Source organism: Leptonychotes weddellii, chromosome 6, assembly GCF_054177405.1.
Source record: "Leptonychotes weddellii isolate Sample4059 chromosome 6, ASM5417740v2, whole genome shotgun sequence".
Lineage (NCBI taxonomy): Eukaryota > Metazoa > Chordata > Mammalia > Carnivora > Phocidae > Leptonychotes > Leptonychotes weddellii.
The window spans coordinates 82,645,273-82,668,891 of NC_138374.1; the positions used below are offsets into that span (position 1 = coordinate 82,645,273).

Sequence of the window (23,619 nt, forward strand, 5' to 3'; positions counted from 1 at the left end):
GTTCCCCTTTTTTATGGGAACTCTGTGAGGTATAGGTCTAATATTTTCTCTCTTCTCAAAGAATGAACTGTTAGAAAGCAACCCCCTCTAACTGGACAGAGAGTAAGCATCACTTGAATTTTTAATATATAATCTTTTCTCTCAAACCTCCTATTTGACTTCATCATGGCTTTTGCCAGTGGATGCATCCATGGAGCATAAACATAATGCCTGCTCTCAGTCTTGGAAACTAAGATTGTTTGGAGGTAAAAACAGATGAATTTGAAATTTATAAATGGAGAGTACCTGAGCAGTCAGTGACACTGTGCGTTGTGCACTTTGCAGCCAACCCAAGCAAGAAGGACAGCCATGAAATTGAGGAAAGAGAACCAAGGAGAGATCATTTGTAAATGTTTTAATTTCTCCTTGACACAGAATGTGTGACTAAATCTCCTTTAGTGTTAAATGCACAGAGGAAGTGATTTCCAGGTGATTTTGATCCGATCTAAGCCATTGATCTGCCTTGAAAAGACTTCCAGGTGATTCTGTGCATCTTCCACATTCGTTAATCACAACGCTGATGGTTCTTAACATTTTACAGAAAGTTTGTTTTGCATCTGTGTTGAATTATTACTTATTTCTAAACAAGACTGGATATTTAGTTACCCCCGATTTATCCTTATACAAGAGTAGGTTTGGGGATATCCTTTCTGTAAAGTGATACATCTCTGACTATTGTTGATTCTTTTTGATGAGTAAGTTGTTTTTGTCAGTCGTGCTCAGTAAAATGACATTTCAGGATGTCCAAAGAGCAAAAATAAATGATGGGAGAAGGTGGACACCATGAAAAAACTGGCTCAAAAATTATGAAGTATTTGTGTTTTGTTATTTTAGTCAATAGAAATTATTGCATATTGACAGTATTTTTAACAAAGTCACTGAGCTGCTCAAAGATGCTCATCTCTTTGGGATTGTTTAGATCACAATTTATTAAGAAAAAAAAAAAAGAATTGCTATTTGCTTTGAAAAGTTATTTAGGTTTTAGTTCTCAGGAAGTTCCGTTCCTGAACTTTCCTGTGTTGTCTCGAAGAGCACACACCATTGTGATAACTTATAATTTAGCCATTAAGTTCTCCACGTTTAATAAATGATCAGTACATTTATTGAATGTGTGCGGTGTGTAAAGTTCCGCATTCAGTATCTCTAATTCTCAAAGCAATCACGTTGGATGCTACTGTTATTTACCTCTGTTTCATAGACGAAGTTGAGAGACACAGAAATCAACAACATGCCCAAAGTCACACAGTGAGTAAGGGCAAAGCCTGAGTTGACATATGCATTCTCTGACTTGACTCCATATTTATAAAATAAGTAGGAAGATCAACTGTCTTGGTTTGCCCCAGACTTCCCCAGTTACAGAACTTGTAAGTCTGTGTCCTGGGAAACCCCCTCAGTTCTGGGCAGACTGAGACTCTTGGTCATGTTCACCCTGTTCCTTTTTCCAACTCTATCCTGCGTCTCAGTTCCTTCCTCATCCCTCAACCCCTGGCATCTTAGAGCTGAGATAGGAGGCTAGAGAACGAGGTGCAAATCGGGATTTTAAAAAATATACACACTTTTTGGTATTAAAAAACAGTGTTTTTTTAAAAACTTCTGTCTCCATTCGCTTCCAGATAGCCTTGTCAAAATGTAGAGAAATGGTGCATGCTATCATGTTTCCATGAATACTTTCCAATGCATATAAAGCGTATAGAGAGGAGTGACATAACATACTCCAGACACAGACAGGAGCGGGAATGGAATGGACTATAGACGGCACATTCACATTCTCTTCAGTACTATTATGTATTATTTGAAGTTTTTATAAGAATTTTTATGTATTATGTTAATAAAAGAGATTTACTAAATATTTTTAAAAGACCTTTCAGCATGTTAAGAATTTAATTTGGTTTTGTTTTTATATGATATATTCATATATTAAAACAATATGCATATTTTTTAAAATGAAGAAAGCAGGGCATTTATATTTTCATTCAACAAAATAGTAGACTCTCCCGGTATATACTTCTCAGTAGAGAGAGAAGAGGAGGGTGTTTTTGAAAGTGAAGGAAAAGGGATAGAAAACCAAAAGCATAAAGAAAAGAAAGAACAAAGCAGGGAGTGGTGATCGGAAGAAAGGGAAGTAGACAGAGTCTTTCTTGATGTTTCTGACTGGTTTCAGTATTCAGGCCCTGTTGCCATCTGTGTAAATTAGGCTTGATTTTTAAGTTCCAGTTAGTAGAGGAGCATAAGGAAGATGCATGATATCTGAATTTAGATAAAATAAAAGAACTTCTATTTTTGAAAGGTTCAAAATATATTTAGGGTTTGTTCACCTTCCTGTAGACCAGTGAAAAACTCACTTCACCGAAGTCTCTACAGTTCATGAGACATGTACTGAGCATTTAGTTCAGCCAGTACTGTACCCAGAGACTTAGGTCTGTTCTCATCTTTCCTTCAGTGAGCATTACTTCCTTAACTGTATTTGGTTTCTCGTGTATAAGACTTTGGATACTGTGACAAAGTATACTATCACATTTTCTATGATTGATATCTGTTTATATTCTTATATGGAGTTCTGTTTTGAAATTGATATTGACTTCAAAGTTCAGGTAAGCACTGTCATATGTCATCACATGAAGGAGAATAAGTCTTTACTCCTTAAATAAGCTAATTGTCATTTTTCCTGCTAATACATTTTTCACATGTGTTTCTTGTGTATGTGTTTCTTGTATGTGCCTTCAGGTTACATCTAGATGACTGAGCAAGCTTAGGAGCCTTGTCTATATAAGGCTATAGGATCACAAGCTAGACCTCATATGTATCTTTGTGTGATGATAATCATAAGGTTGGGTTCACATTGGGAGGAAAAGATCAGTTATTGTTGCTATTTTTAATTGCATTGATATTGCACAAACTCCTTTCCCTCTTACATTTTATCATTTTCACTTGAGGCAAATGATCTTGATACTTGGTTAAATCTTTAAAATTCTCTTTGGTGTTTTTGAATTAACGGGTTCAAAGAGATTCCAGTTTTATAATATTTGTGCTATATATTTTCATTAACTGTTGAATGTTTGACTTTGATATTCTTTTTCTTTTTATGTTTAAAAGGGTTGGTATTTCTTTATTACAAAGATCTTCAAAAGAGGATATCGCCTTACCTTACAAAATAAGATTTAGGTTTGATTTACAACAACCACCAAAAAACATTTCTGTAAGTGAATATTTTATAATAGCAATAGATTCCCAAGAGCAATTGTTGAAAACCATCTGTATATATCTAGAAGAAGATGCTCGTCTCTTTGGGATTGTTTAGATCACAATTTATTAAGAAAAAAAAAAGGATTGCTGTGTGCTTTGAAAAGTTATTTAGGTTTTAGTTCTCAGAGCTTACACAATAATGGCTCTTACTCCCATTGGTTTAAAAATCAATAATTTTATCATCGTGAAGTATTTGATAAAACATACTTCTTTTCACACATGAGTTAGGAAGCTATAGGGTTTGTAAGTGCTGCAAGTTCTATTAACTACAGCTATGTCCTCTTTCCAAAATACCTTACTCAGCATTCAGTAATTTTTCAAAACAGTATTTTCCTATTTTTGAAAACTATAAAACAAATTATGTCATTTTTCTTACTACACAGTTGGAGAATTTAATGCTGGATAAAGATGGCCACATAAAAATTACAGATTTTGGACTTTGCAAAGAAGGGATCACAGATGCAGCCACCATGAAGACATTCTGTGGCACACCAGAATATCTGGCACCAGAGGTAGGCTATGCTTTCATTCGGAGGAAAAATCTAATATGGCCATATGTTTTGCAAAGTAAACCATTTAGCATTAAAAAACATTGCGGTATCTACTATGTCTTATTTTTAATTCCAGTATAGTTAACATGCAGTGTTATGTCGATTTCAGGTATATAATATAGTGATTCAACATTTCCGTACATTACTCAGTGCTCATCATGATAAGTGGACTCTTACTAATCCCTGTCACCTATTTCGCCTATCCCCCCACCCACCTCCCCTCTGGTGACCACCAGTGTGTTCTCTAGAGTTAAGAGTTTGTTTCTTGGTTTGTCTCTCTCTCTTTTTTTCCCTTTGCTCGTTTGTTTTGTTTCTTAAATTCCACCAACACGAATCACATCTATTTTGCTCTCACTTGTTTAGCATGGGATTATAGAGCAAAAATATGTAGCAATTATATTTTATGAGCACAAAGGTGCTAACTTCAGTAGAGTAAGTCAGTTTTTATGTTTTGGCCACATATATTTTATTTCTTGATTATGCCCGTTTTGATTCATTTATTAAAATCAGGTAATTGAATAGCATCAGCAGGAATGTTTGCAGTTTTATAAGCTATCTTGGATTTTCCTTCAAAACAAAGAAACAATGATAATTGACATTCGCAGTGTTGTGGATTTCCATATTTCATTATTGGAAAGTAGGGAAAGTTAATGAAAGGACAGTAGCTACATCTTGGAATTCATGCCAAAGCAAGTCCCAACCAGTGACCTCCCCATGCTGAAGGTTCCATAATAATTTGTGAATTTGTTTATTCAACAAATATATATTACATATCTCCTATGTATTGGGTATTTGTCTGGGTGATGTGGTTACAGGAGCAAGACACAAAAGACCCCGCTCTCTGGAGCGAAACAATAAAAATAAGTAAATACCCTAATGTCATCTAATGACTAGGAGGCCCAGGGAGAAAAATAAAGCTGGATAAAGGGAAGGGTGTGGTGTGGTGGCTATTTTAGATAGAGTTCAAATTACTATGGCCTTGTAACAAAGCACTCCAAATCCTAATGGTGAAAAACAAGCATTTTATGTGCTCTCTGGTTCAGAGTCAAGAATAGTCAGGGGACAACAGGGATGACTTATCTCTGCCCCACAGCATGTGGGGCCTCAACCAGAAGGACTTCACAGCAGCGGGGTGACTGTGGTTGGAGGCTGGCGAGCGGAAGCATCCTCACTCATCTGACAGTCGGTGCTCCTGCCTGCCGCTACCCTGACAGGCCATCACCTGGAGCCTTGACCGAGAGCCTCAGCCTCGCCAGGTGGTCCAGACCTCTTCGGCCTTGGGTTCCACAAGTGAATGTCCTGAGGAACGAGTCACAGGCTGTTTCCCCTTGTTTTGTTTTGTTTTGTTAGGTTTTGTTGTTATTGTTGTTGTTCACCTAGTAAACCATTAAGAAATGTTTTATTAGTTTTTTGCAAAGTCCTTTTCATAGTATATTTGTAATAACTTTACTGGAGTTCAGGCCACCTACCATAACATTCAGCAGTGGTTTTTATTATGTTCACAGAGTTGTGCGACTGTCAGCACCATCTAATTCCGGAGTATTTTCATTACTCTGACAACACAACCCATACCCATTAGCTCCTCTCCCCCCAGGCAGCCACAATCCACTTTCTGTCTCTACAGGTGTGCCTCTTCTGGACATTTCCTATCAATGGAGTCCTATAATAGGGGGCCGATTGTGTCTGGCTTCTTTCACGTTGTAGGTTTTCAAGATTCATCCATGTTTTTAGCATTTTCTTGGTACTTCATTCCTTTTAATGGCCCAATAATATTCCATTGTATGGATATGCCACATTTTGTTTATCCATTCAGCAGTCGACGGACATTTGGTTTGCTTCCAGTTTGGGGCTGTAATGCTGCTGCGAACACTCGTGCATGTGTCTCCTTCTATGGCCTGGTTCCAAGAACCACACATCGTCTCTGTCATAGGCTTCCTGGTTAGGCATTCCGAGCCAACACCAGTTGAAAAGGTAGTGACGTTGACTCCCCCTTCCCCGTCGTAGAAGACCATGGGAGACAGGAGATACTGTTGCAGCTGTCTTTGGAAGATACGGTCTTCTATGGGCAGGATGCGTGGGGAAGTGGTGGTCGACCAGACAGCTGAATGCTAAGAAGGAGGCAGCTATTGCGGAAGTGGAGGGGATGAGTTTTGCAGACACAGAGAGCAGTTAGCGTAAAACCCTGAGGCAGGAACGAGCCCAGTTCCTCCCTCAGACTCTGGGAAGGTTGGTGTGGCTGAAGCCAAATAGGGAGGCGTTGATCTTTGATGGATGGATATTAGCTTATTGAACATCTGCTGTGTATGTGTGCTGCATGTTTGGAATGACCTTTTGCGATAGCATCCCTGATGGTTTTTTTAAAGGTGAGGGGACTGAGGATCAGAACTTCTTTTTTTTTTTTAAGATTTTATTTATTTGTGAGAGAGAGAATGAGAGACAGAGAGCATGAGAGGGAGGAGGGTCAGAGGGAGAAGCAGACTCCCTGCCGAGCAGGGAGCCCGATGCGGGACTCGATCCTGGGACTCCAGGATCATGACCTGAGCCGAAGGCAGTCGCTTAACCAACTGAGCCACCCAGGTGCCCCCAGAACTTCTTTTTTAATGGAGTCTGTACACTACAGGGATTTGTCAGAGAGAGGATCAGGAGTCTAACTAGGTCCATCTTATACAGGCCACTCTTCCTTTTTTAACTACATGTATTATGGCCCCAAAACCACAATTTCAAGACCACTTATAGATGTAAATAATTGTCATTTTTAAGGTGAATGCTTTATAAATGCTCAAAAGGAAAAGGTAATTAAATTAAGAAGTAGGAATACATCGAGAACCCTAGCATTCCCTATACATGTAGTAACTCATACCAGTTTGTTATTATAATGGGGTTTTTTTTCAATTAGAGAGTAAATTTACATTTCAAGAATGTTGCATTATTATAAATAAGTGCTAATAATTTGAAATACAGTACATTTCCAAATATTTTCTTGAAGGCTGCCAACAATATTATTTTCTCTGTTATAAAATCTGGAGTTTAAGATCCTCCCATTTTTGTGGCGAATTAAGTAAAATTTTCGGAACACTTCCTTATTTATTCAAATATGAGATCATATTTTCTAGAATAGGTTGTATTTGTGAATGTCATGAAAAACAAATCCTTTGTTTCTCTGGAATTCAAGTAACCCCTGCGATCCTTGGCCACAGATGATGCCATCCTGTATTGAGAATAACAAAATTAGTTGTGTCACAATTAGGGAAATTATTTCTGAAAAAGATAAACACATCTCATTTCATTCAGAAGCAGATGATCTAAGAGACAAAGATACTGTTTTACATGTTTATATCATCAGCTGAAGAACAAAACCAAGAGTTTCATGCAAGAAGGGTCCAGTTGTTTCTAAAGTGAAACTTTACAATTCCCAAGAAATTATCGATTTCTTTTTAAAAAGAAGTAAGAAACATTTCTGTGTACCTTTTTTTTTTTTTTTAATATTGCAGACGTCTGGTCTTTAACAGCATTTTCTGTACCCATAGCTGATATGTGTTGATCCATAATTACGGTCTCAACCCCTCTTTTTTCTATCACTGTCGTTACCATTTGGGGATGACAATTCCTGAAACAGCTAACTTCTCATGCAATTTAAATTCTTCCATTTTAAGTATTTGTGTCAATCATGGAATTTTTGTTAAATAGGGGTAACTTTGAATGTGTTTACTCTTACTTTTAAGAACAAGAATTTTAAGTCCCTTTCTCCGGTCTCCGATGCGGACCATTTCACTGAAGAACACTCTCGTTCACTCAGGAGATACTTACAGAGTATTTATTAGGGGTCATGCGTTGTGTCAGGGGCTGGGAATAAAAGATAGTAAGAAATGGTTTTTGTCCTCAAGTAGCTTGCTGTTTACCAGGGTGATAAGAGACAGAAAACAATCATTACTGTGCAAGAAAATAATTGCTTTCCTGGAGTTGTGCCCAGGGTCGTGGGAGGAGAAGGGTGTGTCAGCCTGCTGGGAGGGCCCAGTGGCAGTGAACAGGGAGCAGGAAGACAGGGGGCTGGATACAGAGATGGGGACTGAAATGCAAAGGAGTTTAGCTTTGATCTCTGGATAAAGGAAAGTCACTTTGGAATTGAGAACAAGGCAATAATGTGATCAGATGAACATGATCAGAGTCAGAGGGGTGGGCAAGAGCCCTTGAGATGGTGTCTCTCACTTTCCTTGAACCTTGAAATTTCTAGTACATTCCATCATCAATGCCAGACTTTTCTCCATGGTATGTAAGTCATAGTTGCTTATCAGACCTGCAATACATTCCCGATCACTGCTTCTCTTGTGAGTGGCTCATTGTCAGCGTTGTCTCTTCCTACACAAGACTTGTTTACACACTGTGGAGAGAGCTCAGGCCTCCTGTGTCTCATCTAGCAGTGGTCACCCTCTGCCTTTTACTTTGCCTTCACCTGGCAGAAATGCTCTGCTCCTTAAAGATCCGCGAAGGCTATGAAAAGATACTTCAAAAAAGACTTAGGGATCAGGTCAAAACCGATTTTAACTGTCCGACATGTCAGACTCATAGCTGGTGTTAAAGACAAATTTTAAGTAAGCTTAAGTTTCTTCTTGTAGCATAGAACACCGGGAAAGATGACTCTTACAGTATAAAAATGCCATTTCTTGGAAAAAGAGTATTTACAAGTATTTGTTCTCTTACCTCTTTTGGTAAAGAATTAAGAGGTATTTATTGGTAAAGGAAAAAAAAATCATGTCTTTTTTTTAAGAGGTTGGAGAGACACAGTGCTAGCAGGCATATAAAGTACGCATTTAGTATCCTACATCTCTAAAAATGCATTTGTATCTGGTTTTAAATGAATGTGTTTTTGCTCTTATATTAGAAAGAAACCTTACCTGCCATACATTATGGACGGTAAGATATTTCGAGAGAATTTTGTTTTTTAAATTGATACTATATTTTCCACGTAGAAATTCAAAAAGAAATTGGAAATCACATATAAAATCTTACTGTTAAATTTTATTATTTGATTTGGCTCTCATTGAATCCAAACCATTTTATGCAGTGCTAATTATTTAGCCTCAGCTTTGCTCTTGAGTTAGCAGTACCTGATCAACTTTCCAACTGTAAAACAGTTTGAAAATCAAATGTAGCTTACATGCAAGACCCAACAAAATTAAAAGTGTTAAGTACGTTTTGGCAGTTCACTTTTATTATGCCCAGTCCTCAAATGTACCAGCAGATAATCATCTGAATGTTAGTTATTTTTCACATGCTTATGTGATCACACAAAAAGTACATGCTAAAAAGAAGCAGATGGTGACAGATGGGGAAGGTTGAATAAGGTGGTTTTGGAAACCTAGAGAAATGCACTTCTGTAATAGTGTAAAAATAAAAATTATTTGATAATCAAGTTAGAACTAACAAAAAGATTGCAGAAAAATGGCTTGGCTGTTGGAAAATGCATAGTACTGAGTTGTGGTTGCTATTCAGAAAAAATATATATACATAATTTGATTTCATGTAAGTGTAAAAGGTTTTTTTCCAGTGGCTAAAGTTGCATTGTTTGATGTGTTCTTCGTTTTCAGATCCTCATTCTTAGAAAACATTTCACTTGCTGTCATTTTATTCGCTTGTCTTCTGAAGCCTGCTACCTTTATTATCTTTCATATAACATATAATTTGAAAATATCTGAAAGAGACCAGATATTTTGCCGACGACTTTGAGAAAAAGATTTGCTCGAAGTTCTCGTGGTGCCGTAGAGGGAGTAGCACAAATGGACGTTAAATTTCATGTAAATTTAAAGCCAGAGATATGCAGTTACTTCTTCAGAATGAGCTGGGAGCATCCACAGATTCAGGGTAAATGTAGTTGCTGACAACGAGTAGTGCAGATGGGGTGGGGGGGCATTTAGAACCCAACTCGATTTAAATGTATGACATGGAATTGTATGTATTTATCTTCAAGGCAACAAAGAAGAGATGTAAAAGGCATCATTTCCTGGGCTCTGTCGATATTGTCGTTAGAGCTTAAGACAAATGAATGAGTCCAAGGTTAGCATGTGTTTGCACATTTACTCTGCAGGTAAAAATAGGAGCACACAGTTACAGTTCGCTTAGCCCTCGGACAAAATTCTACCGCTTCTAACAGATTGTGAAACTAAGTCTTCAAATGCCTAAGCATTTTGTAAAAATAAGAAGTTTTAGTAGCCCTTCTAAAACTGTGTGCATCCCTCATATTTTATTTGTTAATAATTCATGTAACACTCATCCTCTTAAGGCCTTTTTGAAAACCTTTACCCTCCTGAATGGCTCCAAAAAGGAGGATCCATCAATATTAAGGGGGAAATTAAGTGAAGGAGCACAGTGATTAGTTTGGGTAGAGGTTGTCCGCTCATGTATAAGGAGACTTAAGGGCCTGTAACTGTCATGAGTTGGCATGCTATTTATACTGTTTCTGGGTAATGGTAAAAATCATCCCACTTTCTCCCCAAATTGGATATTACTTAAATATGAACGAAAATAATATTTCTAGTTCAACCTTCACTGTCTCTGGGTGTCGCTAAGTTGCAGCTCCTACTTCCTTAGAGGCCTGTGAGTTCCTGCAGCCCCTAGTTCTCACCTAAAGTTCTTTTCGGTGTTGTGTGCTCTTTGGGCTTTAACAGCAGGAATAGTTGCATTCCGTGCTTTGGAATGATTCTAGGTTAAGCCCAGAATTTAATTTGAAATTCTCTGAAGCATGACAACAGAGACAAAACTCAGTGCCCGCTGGGCGCGCGCTACTGATGACCTGTAGTATTTCACAATGGCTGTCACCTTTTGGGTGAGAAAGGCCCAGTTTCCTGAAACCCCTCGATGGCTGTTGCTCTGGGATCAGAGGGAAGTAGGGAACTCCCTGGGCAGATGTGCGTAAGTGCGTTGCACCCGTGTAGTGCTCCTCTCACTCAGGCGACTGCTTTCGAGAGGACACTGTGAGCCGTCCTTGCGTGGACACGCAAGGAAGCATCCGTAAAGCCTACAGCCCTGCTCCTTCACAGCAAATGGCCTTTACCCTCAGTCTCTTAAGAATTAACAGAGCGCTTGAGAACCGGGTATAAAATAAATATCCGTGAAGAAAATACCAAGAAACAGTGGAATTCGTAATTCCCATGAAATACAGACTTCTAAAGCTGCACTACATTTTAGAATCTGGATTGGAAGACTTAACAGGTCTTTTTTTTTTTTTTTTTTTTAAGCAGATTCCTAGGATGTGGAGAATATGTAAAGGATTTCCATAAATGATAAAGTATAGAAACGTATGTTTACATAGAAAACACACACATATCCGTTACCTGAAATACAAGGTTACCAGGAAAAAAAAAATTCTTTTTTGAATTAATGGTAAATTGGTTCATCCAAGTTCGCAGTTTACTTTCACAACATAGGTGTGCAGACAGTTTGTTTGGATGTTTAATTTTTTCCCCCATCTGTTCTGTCTGGATTATTGATTGAGCAGCAAGCCACTCCGGGGCATACATCCCCTCCTTATAATTGCTTGCCTTGGGTGCATTGTGTGGCCTGGCGGCCAAGCCGAGAGAGGTGTTCCTTCAACCTTCCAGTAAATCCCAGTTGGTAAGAGAACACTGGAGTGAATATGGTTTTTGAAAGTACCCATTCGCCAAATAAATATTTACATTGGGAACTTTAACTGATGATATCATTTTAAAATTCATAGTTTATTGTTATCATCCTTGAAATTAGTAACCATTCAGGAGCTACTTATGCTGATTTTTATTTAACTCCCCTGGCTCTTTTATAAACAGAAGCATCTACATCAACTATTACCAAATATTAACCAAATGTTACCAGAATATTTAATGGTAATGGATACCTGCTGTGACCTCCTTGAAACCGGTTTTATTATATCAGAAAGTGAAGCACTCTTTGGCTCCTGGTTGAAAAATGGAAACTAAGCCTTGTTTCCCAGCGTTTGTGTTCTGTTTGGATATTGAGTTACTGTGACCTCTTATCATTGTTGAATATTTACATTACTTCTGGTGTTCCAGATCACCTCTTGTCCTTTATGTCTCTCTTTTGCATTAAATGTAGTTACAAACTAAAGCTACATCTGTGGTGACAGAGACAATAGGGTGCAAAGGAAATACCAAGTGTCTGCATTCGTATTGAAACCTTGAGTTCAGTTGTAAACATTAGTAACAGTGATTCTGTGGAAAAGAGACACTTTCTTTAATCCTTCAGAAGTCTTTCAGTGGATTATTTCTCTAGGAGCAGATTTTGATCTGCATTTATATCCAAATTATATGATAAGGCGAGTGGTAATGGAGTTGAAATGCACTTTGCCATGCTGTGCCTCTGTGTTACCGATAATCGCACCTTTTGAGCCCTCCTGATAACCAGCAAGTAAATTAGCCTTTTTTTAGGGAAAAAAAAAAGTCACCAGAGGTAGTCAGAAGGAATTGCAACTCTTAGGTTAAGGAATGTAAATTTTGTATGTTACTGTAATTTGGGGGAAAATATGTGCTTTGAGTAAGGGAGGAAAATTGTCTTTAGAAAATAATATAAAAGAGGCTGTGGATTTTAATTTCACTCTGGAATTTCTAGAGCCTTTGGAAGTATTGTGTTTTGAGATAATTTAGATTTGGGGAGAGAGAAGGGATATTGTCTGAACAGTGGCAACATGTTTTATGTTCTGTATCCACATGTAAAATATAATTGCTTTTCTTTTTATTTCTTGTATATTTCATCTTCCAGCTGTTTGGAGGTGAGAGTTGAACAGAAATCTTTCTTTTTAATTGAGAACAAAGACTCTTAGATTAAGAGGGCTGGCTGGGTTTTTAGGGTTTTTTTCTCCTCGGCGTTGCTGGACTTCAGGTGTCGATAAGATACAATATATCAAATCAGATTCATTCAGTTCAAATAATACAGCAAACAGTTCTAATTGCAGTGTGATGTATCTATATATTCATTAAAGTGCGTATGTTCAGAAGCAAAACCACTTATTTTGAGAATCAGTGTTCATTTTAGAAAGCGAAATAAAAAATTTATTTTATCAAACAGATATTTTTACAATGCAGTTTTATTTTTCAGTTGCTTATTTCTTTTCAAAAATAAAACCCTTTTTTTTATGTACTCACTTTCCCTTCTGGCTGCAAACCAGGTATTTAAACAAAAATAAAGGATTGCCAGTTTTACCAGCTGGGGATGAGAACCCGGCTGGTGAAACGTGGGTTCGGGAAGCAGTTAATCCAGCTTTTATGCTTTTTATGGTTTTATGAAAAAGAGGTTAAAAACCACATTTGGCTCTTTTTTGCGCGTGCCACTGTTTTGTTGGTGTTGTAGGAATTGAGTAAAAGGTTACTTAGATTTTAAAATTGTTTGTCATTAGGTGAAATCCTGGATCTATTAGATCAGGCCCACAAACAGTCCATTCTACTAATTGGACAGGAGATAGATTCTTGAACAATCAAAAGTCACTGGTATTTAAAAATCATACGTACAGCGTTTTCTTTCACTGAAGTAATAAGTACACAGCCGAATTCTTTCTGCTTCTTTAGGTTATTTCTTGTTTTCTCTTGTGTTCTTACATTACTCATTTCGAACAAGTAGAAATCTGAAATATTTTTAGCCAAAGACAAAAACTAGAATTTGTTGTTCTTCCCCAAAATATTTTGCTTAGTTTGTTACTCTACAAAAGATTTTTTGGAAAAACATAGGAACTGGACTTGTGTTCATATCTTGCTAATGCAGTTCCTATGTCATCTTGAGACTGGATACAACTGAAGTAAAAATCTTCTCATAACATTTGAAAAAAACTGCTGAAGTAATCTTTAAGTAACATAGTTTTTTCTCAAAATTACATTCTCCATGCATATAAATACCCTCTCTACCAAGTGCCTTTCATAGCATTGATAGGTAATCATGGTCTAACTGTCAAACATACCATGTCAATTCTATGAAATTATTGGTAAATTTGAAATAAAAGTCACATAGGAGTAATCTTCAACAACTTATTTACTTAACTCAAACTAAGAAAGTTTGGAACATGTGCACCACTTTTTTCTGTATCAAATTCTTATGTAATCAGTTATAAGATTTTTTTAATTGGTTTTCTTTCTCTATTTGTCCCAAAGCTAAGAGAATCAGATAAAGTAGGCTTTAAGATTATTCAGATATAGTAATTTAAAATAAAATACTGAAAGATCCTGGGGCGCCTGGGTGACTCAGTTAGTTAAGCGTCTGCCTTCGCCTCAGGTTGTGATCTCAGGGTCCTGGGATCGAGTCCTGTGTCGGGTTCCACACGCAGCTAGGAGTCTGCTTTTGAGATTCTCTCTCCTTCTCCTTCTGCCCCAGCCCCTCCTTGTGCTCTCTTTGTCTCTCTGTCTCTCAAATAAATAAATAAAATCTTTAAAAAAATATTGGAAGATCCAAATAAGTGAAGAAAATTGCATTGGATGAGGAACATACCTAATAAGAAGGTACAAATCAATATTTTCCTGAGACAAATGCTGAATGATTATGCCCTGATTTGAATAGGTGGCTCTAACATAGCCTAACTGATACTGTCCTATCTTTTCTTTCAAAATTTATTTTGCACGGAATGTATTTTGGGAAATAAATTTAAGGGCATATACCAGAGAGATACTGCGCTGTGATTTTTGGTGTTTGTGTTTAACAGAAATTTTATTGTGAGGTACTAAAGCTTTGGACACACCCCAAACAGTAAATCTTTATATTCACTTTGTTGACTATTTCCTTAAAGAGTTTAAACATGCAGGGGCCCTCCAGAAGTTTCCAGCTTGATTGTCATGCTCACCGTGCCCTGAACCTGTCTATATGACTCTGCGTACATGACTCCTGTCCTCACAGTTTGACTCAAGTTCCTTAGTTCTTCTCCATGGTTCCTTATGCTCAGTCAGCACGACTTCCCTCCAAGTTACTTGAAGTCCACATTAGTGAAACCAGAGTGAAAAATTAAGTAGGCCTATGAGAAAATGTGCAGATACACAAACCATTTTTGCTTGAGCCTTAGTCATCACTCACTTGGAATGTGCCACGTGGCCCTTTATGGTATACTGGCCACTTTGGGACATGGATTGAACATTTCACATATATGGTGTGATTCATATCTTTTGTGGGATGCTTTCTAGTTTAAATGTCAAGATGTGAGAGTAGCCTACCTAGGCTTTGCAAGTTAGGATTCACTTTGATGTAAGAATTGTACATCTGGTAAAGACTGCTCTAAAAGTTCATGTGTAATAACGAATCTTTTCGCTGGTTTCCCTCTTAGGTGTTAGAAGACAATGACTATGGCCGAGCCGTGGATTGGTGGGGCCTGGGGGTCGTCATGTATGAGATGATGTGTGGGAGGCTACCTTTCTACAACCAGGATCATGAGAAACTTTTTGAACTAATACTAATGGAAGACATTAAATTTCCTCGAACACTCTCTTCAGATGCAAAATCACTGCTTTCAGGGCTCTTGATAAAGGATCCAAATAAACGGTAAGCCACAAATAACACTCGATGGGCTATGGACGAGTGTGGGTAGATTGTGATATGGAGATTAATCCAAATATAACTAACTCCAAGGAGCAGTGTATTTGGTGTAGACATCTTCCCACTGAAATACTGACTTATTTTTAACTGCATAATACAGAACATTGTAAAAATTTCTTCAACTCTTTCCTGACTTGGAAACCTTATGCAGATTTTGCCAAATAAGGATTTTGAGGGTTTTCATATCCATATTATGAGTGAACAGTTTCTTAATTGCCCTGGTACTTGCTATTGTGGGGATAGAAGTATCCCTTTTTTTTTTCCTTTCAGTCTCTGGGTCTTTATATTTATGCTAATTTACATAATAAAAAAGATAGACTGGGCTCTGTACTATCCTCTCATCCCAACCTGTGTTAACACATCCAACTACTTTTTTTTGTTTGCCATTTGAAGATACGCTTTTCCTTGTGTGGCTGAGAGGATTGATGGCAAAATACGTTTACACACTTTGTATTTCTTTTGTAGCTACAACTGTGACCTGAAGAATCCTACAGCCCTTTGCTTACTTAATCAGTGAACTGTAGTATTCTTTGTTCATGTTTCTATATTCATCTACACATACAATTTGTAAGCCACGTATGAAATGACTATTAACGTAAAAACGTCCCTGAATCTCTCGTTTGTATAGACGTGCACATAGCTAACCTTTCCTGTAGACATATAGGACAGCCAGCATTGCTCTAAAAATCACTTAGATACTAAGTATCTTGAGGATAGATTTCAAGATTTTATTGTCAAATCTTCCCTAATGTGTTTTTGCAAAGTTCTGTTTTGGGTTGCTGCTCATTATGTATTTGTTGACAGACTGAATTAATGCAGGAAGGAATAAATGAATCCTAAAATATGGGTTTTGTTTACCTTAGAAATGGTTTCCATCACACACTTGTAGCTTCTAAATTTATAAGAAGCATGATTTTACTTTCAGCAGAAATAAGCAAACATAATAAAAGAGACACCATCCTTTTGCTTCTTGAAGAACCTTTCAGAAATGTGTTTTATGATCCTGGTAATGGGGAGCTTTCCTTGTATTTGTAGAGTGATTTCAAGTGTTCTTTTTCAGGGCATTTGCATATCTCTTGTCCCCTTTGCTGTTTCTGTGGCCTTGTAGAGTTGATAGGTAGATATTATTCTCATTTATATTTGAATGAGGACAAAACAGGCCCGGAAAGGGTTAAGTGATTTATCCTACAGAAAATTCCTGTGGAATAAGAGTAATCAACTTTCTTGGTGCCTATTGGTATTTCTCCTGTATCTGATTTGCAGTGCACCCACTTCTCAGTTGGTTCAGGTTGTGAAATGTGTTCCATTTTTAGTGTGATTATTTCATAATTAATGTAACAGGCAGCACTTGGTGATAGGTGATCTTTAAACAGAGCTAGGATTTCCATTTTATCTACTTGATTTTGGGATCTAATATTTGGCTTGGATTTCAAGGGCAGTGAATTTTTAGCCCATCCTTTCATGACTCCTCCAGGTAACTCTGACAGCCCTTTCCCTTATGGTCCCCTCTGTAAGCAGCTGGTAGAACAAACTGGTATTTGTGGTTCTCGTGTCTGTGTCTCATTCATTTTCCTATCCCCACCCGCCCCCCCCCCCCCGGGGCCGGGGCAGGGGGATAGCACATAGTAGATACTTAATAATTGTTGAGTAAATGTGAGGTAAATTTCTAGAATGTTAGTGGGCTGATGTGTAGGACAACTCCTGAAGGTTTGTCCATCCAGAGGTTGGTATTATCTAAAGGGAAGATAGGGTATTTTCAATGATTTGCTGTTTTCATTTAAGGTGGATATGTCAAGCCCCTCCACTGTTGCATTAAAATATCGGGAATGTGAGGATGAGCGAGACAAAGAAGCTCTGCTGTTGATGTTCGTAGAGTAATGCGGGACACAGAACGTGTCTTCACAGTTGCTCAGGTCTACCTACAAGTGCCTGTTGAAATTATTAGCTCTGTCTAGGGGGCTGGAAAGGTTGGAGTCCACGGGGGGTGGGGGTTCATGCAGAGAAATTGACATGGAAAGGAATCTAGAATTGCAAATGAACATGGCATTTGAGAAGTTCAGCGACTAGAGTGTGTAGAGTATGAGTTGGGTAATGTTGGGAGATAAAGCTGAAATGGTAGATTGCAAAGACCTTATGCTTCTTAGAAAATATTTATCCTTTATTCAGAAGAGTATGAAAAGCCACTGTATTATGAAAAGTAAAAGATGGTGTAATCGGATTTGTGTTATGAAAGGTAGCTCTGGCAGATTCATCATGGATGCATTAGAACAGGGAGTCACAGAATGTGAAGCCAGCAGCTGAAAATCATATCAGTGCTTAGTAGACACACAGTGGCTGAATATATGCTTTGGGGTCCCATCGCCATCTCGGAGGCTGCTGGAGCCATGAGAATAGTGGGGAGAGTCTAGTACAAAGGGAAGAAGGCCTAGGACAGAATCCTGAGAAACAGAATTTAAGAGGTAGAAAGAAAGAGAAAGAGCCACTCAAGGACCCTGAAAAGTCTTTGGAAACATAAGATAACATAACGATAGACCTCATTATTCTTCCTATTCAACAATTGTAAATACTGATGAATTTTTCTGATACTCTTTACTGAATTTCTGTCCATTCTACCAAAGGGTCAACTACCATTTTGCCTTTATTTCTTATTCTCCATCACTTTATGCTCATTCTATTAGTATCTCCTCTATCCTCCTATGCACAGTTTCTAAGAAAAGCATGACCTCATGCTGCATTCAGTAGCACCAGGAAAATACACATTCCATGATGTTCCTACTAATGAAGAATCCATGTAGCTGAGGATTTAATTTGGCATTCTGATATCGGAGTTTACTATTCTTAGACATAAATATCCTAGTGCAAATCATATTTTGATATTATTTTGAAGTCTTAAATCGTATATTAGGGAGTCATTGACATTGAAATTTTTGACAGTTTCACACTTGGAGAAAGTGCGTGTTAAAGAATCTCTCCCAGCTTCTAAAATGGCAGTCTAAGATTATATTCTTAGACTTCACATAGTACTCATGGCTGATACTTTAGTTTTTTATGTATTTGACAAATATAGATTAAATGCTGGCAATGTCCAAAGCCAAGCTATTGCTAGAGAACAGAGGGGTGACATAAAATGAATAACTGAAGCTGGATTAAAACCTTCTATTTACAAAATGATGATGGTTCTCTACTCCCAATTCCCACCTCCCCCACCATCTCCTGTGTCATTCAAAATAAAAACAATAGCGTAAGTATAAGAAAGTACAGCAAGCTTCTGAGTTTCCTCATGCAGACTACTTTGATGCATACTTCGAGATGTTAAATTCTCTTCAGAAACACTGCTTTTTCTGGCTCCCTAAGTATGAGCTCAGAATGCTTTTTGGATCATCCAGTCCTGATCTCTGCCCTCAAAAGACTTCGCAGCCCAGCCAGGGAGGGACATACACCACTTGGAGTAGACGAAGAAAGAGCATGGCCAGGGGGTGGAGTTCTGGCATTCGCTAAATACAGACCCGCCAGTCAGAAAGCCCTGCCTACGAACACCGCTAGTACCATCTGGTCTAGTCTAGAAGTTCCCTGTCAGCCCTGTGGTTCATTCCGTACAGTCTGGGACAGGAGACCTAGACTGTGGGAACCACGGATCATCACCACAGATACTCCGATATCGGCTCCATTCTGACCATGTATCAGGGAATCCTGGATTCTTCCCCAGTCGTGTGTTCCTTATACCTAATAATAACCAGCACCATTAGATTGTATTATCATTTGTTTATTATGACCTGTTTGTTTCTTCCTACCCAGTGGTGTGTGGGAGTTGGCATGTACCGACTCATAAGAGCCAGTGTTACATTTCAAGGATTTTGTGAGCTGGTTGTTTAATACAGTCATAGTTACAAATCAAATTATATGAACTTACAGATCAAATCAAGTACATTAAAAACACAGGTAATAAATACTCATAATTCATCACTCCTTAATAATTTTGTTACGTTTTACTCTTCTTGGTGCTTTTGAGGTTGCTTTTATCTGTTGTGTCTATATAGAAATACTAAAGAACGGTTTGCTTCTGTGCACGTCTTCCCACTTCTGTGTTGAGTGACATCAGGTTCCTAACTTGAAATTGGCCATGGGGGGAGTATTTACATCACCAAAATTGGCAAACTTTGTAAGTCAGGGCTTGCTTTATTGTTTTGTTGATTGTTTAGATTTAAGAAACTAATAGAGAAAATGTTAATAACACAGATTACATTTTACTTTTATTTTATTTTTTTAGAGAGAGAGAGCAACAAGGAGGGGCAGAGAGAGAATCTTAAGCAGGCTCCACACTGGGCATGGAGCCAGACACAGGGCTCGATCTCACAACCCTGAGATCATGACCTGAGCCGAAATCAAGAGTCAGACACTTAACCGACTGAGCCACCCAGGCGCCCTATACAGATTACATTTTAACGTTTGTTCTGTCTTTATCCATGACATTGTGAATATCACACAAAAATGAGGAAATATTCTTCCACCATTCATCAAGGAAATCACTCATATAACTGACAAGCAAGCGAAGGTCTGATGTGTGTCTTTGTTGTATCACTTTCAAATTAGTCTTCACCATAAACAAAAACATCAGCCAGTATTCACGTTGGAGCTACTCCTAACCCAGTTAGTGTGGCTTTCGAGTTCAGCAAAAATTAACAAATGTTTTCTGTGAGCATCACTTGGCTATTTTAGAGTAAAGGGCGTTCTGTATTTTATTATTCTTTATAAATTTTGTGCCTCGCATCCTTTATGTCTGTAAAATTCATAACAAACGTGTACATATAATCTGCATATGTAGTATTACACATGCATCATTTTCCCCTGAGAGCTGGCTGTTAAGTACACCATTCCTGGCCGTGAACAAGACCAGAGAAAGCTTGCTCTGTCAATCCAGATTTAAACAGATTGCCTTTCCTTTCTTTTCCCTGCTCTTTCCCCATTCTTTCTTTTTTTCTTCCCTTTCACTCTTTCACTCCCCTCTTGCTTCCATCTGGTTTTTTGTTTTTGTTTTTTTTTTTTTGCTTTTCTCATTCCTTCTTCGTAGTGACTAATATGCACTATATGAGACTGAGAAAGCTGGAAATACCTGAATTTCATACTGTGCCGGCTCTCTGTTAAGTAAGAGTACCTGCAAAGATGGGGGGGCATCTTTAAATTGGTAACATGTATTACAGCTTGCATAATAAATTAGGTTACAGTGATATTTCGTAGATTAGCAACGTCATTTCTGTGGAAATTAACTTCAGGTATGAAAATAGCCGCTGAGTTTCTATCTATTAGCAATACTGTACAAGTTGCTTTTTCTTACTAATTATTTAGTCATTTCAGAATTTATGGTAACAAGGATAGTTTGACCTGAGTCTTAACCACAATAAATTTGGTTTATAGAATTGACTATGGCAGTTGCTCCCATTTGTTGGGCTAAGTGCTTACCTCTGTTATTTCTAACACTCGTGGTGATCCACCAGGCTGGTATCATTGTCCCCCTCTACAGTGGGGACACTGGGACTAAGAGCTTGTTCTTGTCACATATCTTTTAAGTTCCAGCGCTCGTTGCCTATTTCGGTTTTGTCCCCAAAGCCTGCACTCTTTGCAGGTACGGCATTGTCCTGAGGCTACTTCTTCTTCTTCGTCTTCTTTTTTTTAAAGATTTATTTATTTGAGAGAGAGAGTGCGAAGGAGGTGCAGGGACAAGGCAGAGGGAGAGGGAGAGAGAATCTCAAGCGGACTCCCAACATGGGGCTCGATCCCTTGACCCTGAGATCGTGACGTAACCTGAGCCAAAATCAAGAGTCGGGTGCTCAACCGACTTCTTATTAATAGCACGTTAGGGAAATCAGATCTGACAGCAAAAGCTTTTTATTGGTACAGCTCTTGATCTCAAGAACTATGTAAACCACAGAGGATTACATTTCGTGAACACTTTTTTTGTTTCCTTTTGGGCTTATGTAAATGTCTTAATGCTCTCTCACTCTTGTTTCTGTCTCTTAGCCTTGGCGGGGGCCCAGATGATGCAAAAGAAATTATGAGGCACAGTTTCTTCTCTGGAGTCAACTGGCAAGATGTTTATGATAAAAAGGTAGGTTATTTTCATGGAACAATCTTTATATATTTTGGCTAAAATGAATTTACGGCCAAAAAAAATTTTTAAGTGAATAAAATTCAATGATGTAGTTTTCATTTTTATTCTACAGATAATTGAATATAATATTGAACTTCTCAGCCCAAAAATTTATTGATTCTGACTCCCCAAATGCATCTTGAAATGTTATTCAGTATGGTAATTGATTTTTCTTTTATCACAGTAATGTTGGTTTGCTTCTCATTGTTTCCTTAATATTAAGAGAAAAAATAAAGACCCAGTGTTATGTTATTCTTTAAGAAAACTAGCAAAACAAAATCAGAATGTTTTTCCTTGTCTTTATGTCTTTAATTTTAAAGTGAACTCTACAAATTTATTCATACAGATCTTATTTGAAAAGGAATTAAAAGCACTTTAGTTTTCAATATTTAACAAAGGAATGAATATTTTTCTTATTTCGGGCTTCTCTATAATTTGAAACTGAATTTTAATGCCCACAAAATGGATGCTACTAATTTTATAACTTTATTTTTATTGTAATCTGCTTATTACTTGTTTTTAATACTGTAATTTTTGCTTAGGACAGGAAATCATTGTGTCTAGTCCTTCTTTTTAATCTTTGTCTATTTTATTTATACTATTGCAGGCATTGTTAGTACAGACACTGATTTTGATTTTTTGATTTTCAAACGCTTGTGTAAAATTTTTATAAAAATTTTACTATCAAATTTTTATGTAATTCCATATTTGCTTAGAATCTTTATCTAGTTCTTTTGTGTACTTAATCCTTCTGTTTCAATTTATTCCAGTTTCCCCCTGAAAGATATATAATCAGCAACACTTAGGAAATGTCTATTTTGTGCCAAATATTCTTTTCTATTAATCCCTAAGGTAAAGATAGAATGATACCATATGACTTACGAGGAAGAAGACAAGTACTGAATTTTTGCCTTATGTTATGGGAATAGGGAGTGTGGTGATTTTCTAAGCATTTGTTGTGTAATAGTTGTGTGGTATTAAACACCTCTACTCAAACTTTAGACTCCCACCATGTACAAAGCACTGGGGTAGATATTGGATCCTTCCTGACCCTTCTGAGAAGCACATGACCGTTCTTAAGTATTTATTAACTCCATGTAGACAAGTAGACATCCACTTTGTAACACTGATAATGTTCTTTATGGGTTGTATCCCTATTTAGACCCTAATGGTGGCTATGTACTGTTTTTATCAAATCAGTTCACTACAGAAGACCCTTGTCAAAGAGAAGGATCAAAGTCTTCTCATGTCTCCCAGAAATAATACATGGTCAGAGGTTTTCTTTCTTTTTTTTTTTTTTAAAGATTTTATTTATTTATTTGAGAGAGAGAGTGAGAGAGAGAAAGAGCATAAGAGGGGGGAGCAGGAGAGGGAGAAGCAGACTCCCTGCTGAGCAGGTAGCCCCATGTGGGACTCGATCCCGGGACTCCAGGATCATGACCCGAGCCGAAGGCAGTCGCTTAACCAACTGAGCCACCCAGGCGCGCCCCGGTCAGAGGTTTTCTTTGGCGTACAAAGCTGTAAGCCACAAACATATATCCCTTTGCTGTACCCTCACCAAGGAGAACTCAGTAAAAAAAAAAGGGGGAGGGTAGAGAGAAAGAAGGAAGGAGAGAAAACATTTCTTGAAGAGACAATTGTGAGGCACCATTGTGTCACTGCTAACTTAAAGAAGAGGCAAAACATGGGCTTTCTTCTGTCCTGTCAGGAGACTAAGATACGCCACCAAGATTTCCTCATCAGGGTTAGGCTCTGTGTGTTAAGTGGGAGTTTGGCGTCAACTGGGGAAAGCTCTGAGAGACACACATCCTGTCTCTGCTCTGCAGGGCTAGACATGCCCAGAGCCGAGGTGACAGCAAGACACCCACCAGCTCCCTTGAGGTGAATGGGATTGGAGGGGGCCAGCCAGCAGGAAGAAGGAGCTGCCAAAACATAGCTTTAGGTGATGTATTATGGAGGCAGGAGTTTAAATTGTTATAATTGATAAAAATAGATGCCACTTACTCTGAGCAAAGGTCTTAAGTGTCTTCCATAAAGAAGCACAACCACAAAAATTACAAAGCGTCCACAAACAGAAATCATCGGGAC

At 37.9% G+C, this 23,619-nt stretch overlaps 1 protein-coding gene across 5 annotated transcripts in view; it reads left to right on the forward strand.

Annotated features, from left to right (window-relative positions):
• Positions 1-23,619, forward strand: part of AKT3 (AKT serine/threonine kinase 3) — a 304,967-nt gene that overhangs the window by 240,079 nt on the left and 41,269 nt on the right. For all 5 annotated transcript variants that reach the window (XM_081824493.1, XM_081824490.1, XM_081824491.1 and 2 more), the window contains 3 exons: positions 3,666-3,794; positions 15,118-15,332; positions 21,402-21,489. In XM_081824493.1, coding sequence (XP_081680619.1) covers positions 3,666-3,794; positions 15,118-15,332; positions 21,402-21,489 — 432 coding nt within the window. The remainder of the gene's footprint in view (positions 1-3,665; positions 3,795-15,117; positions 15,333-21,401; positions 21,490-23,619) is intronic.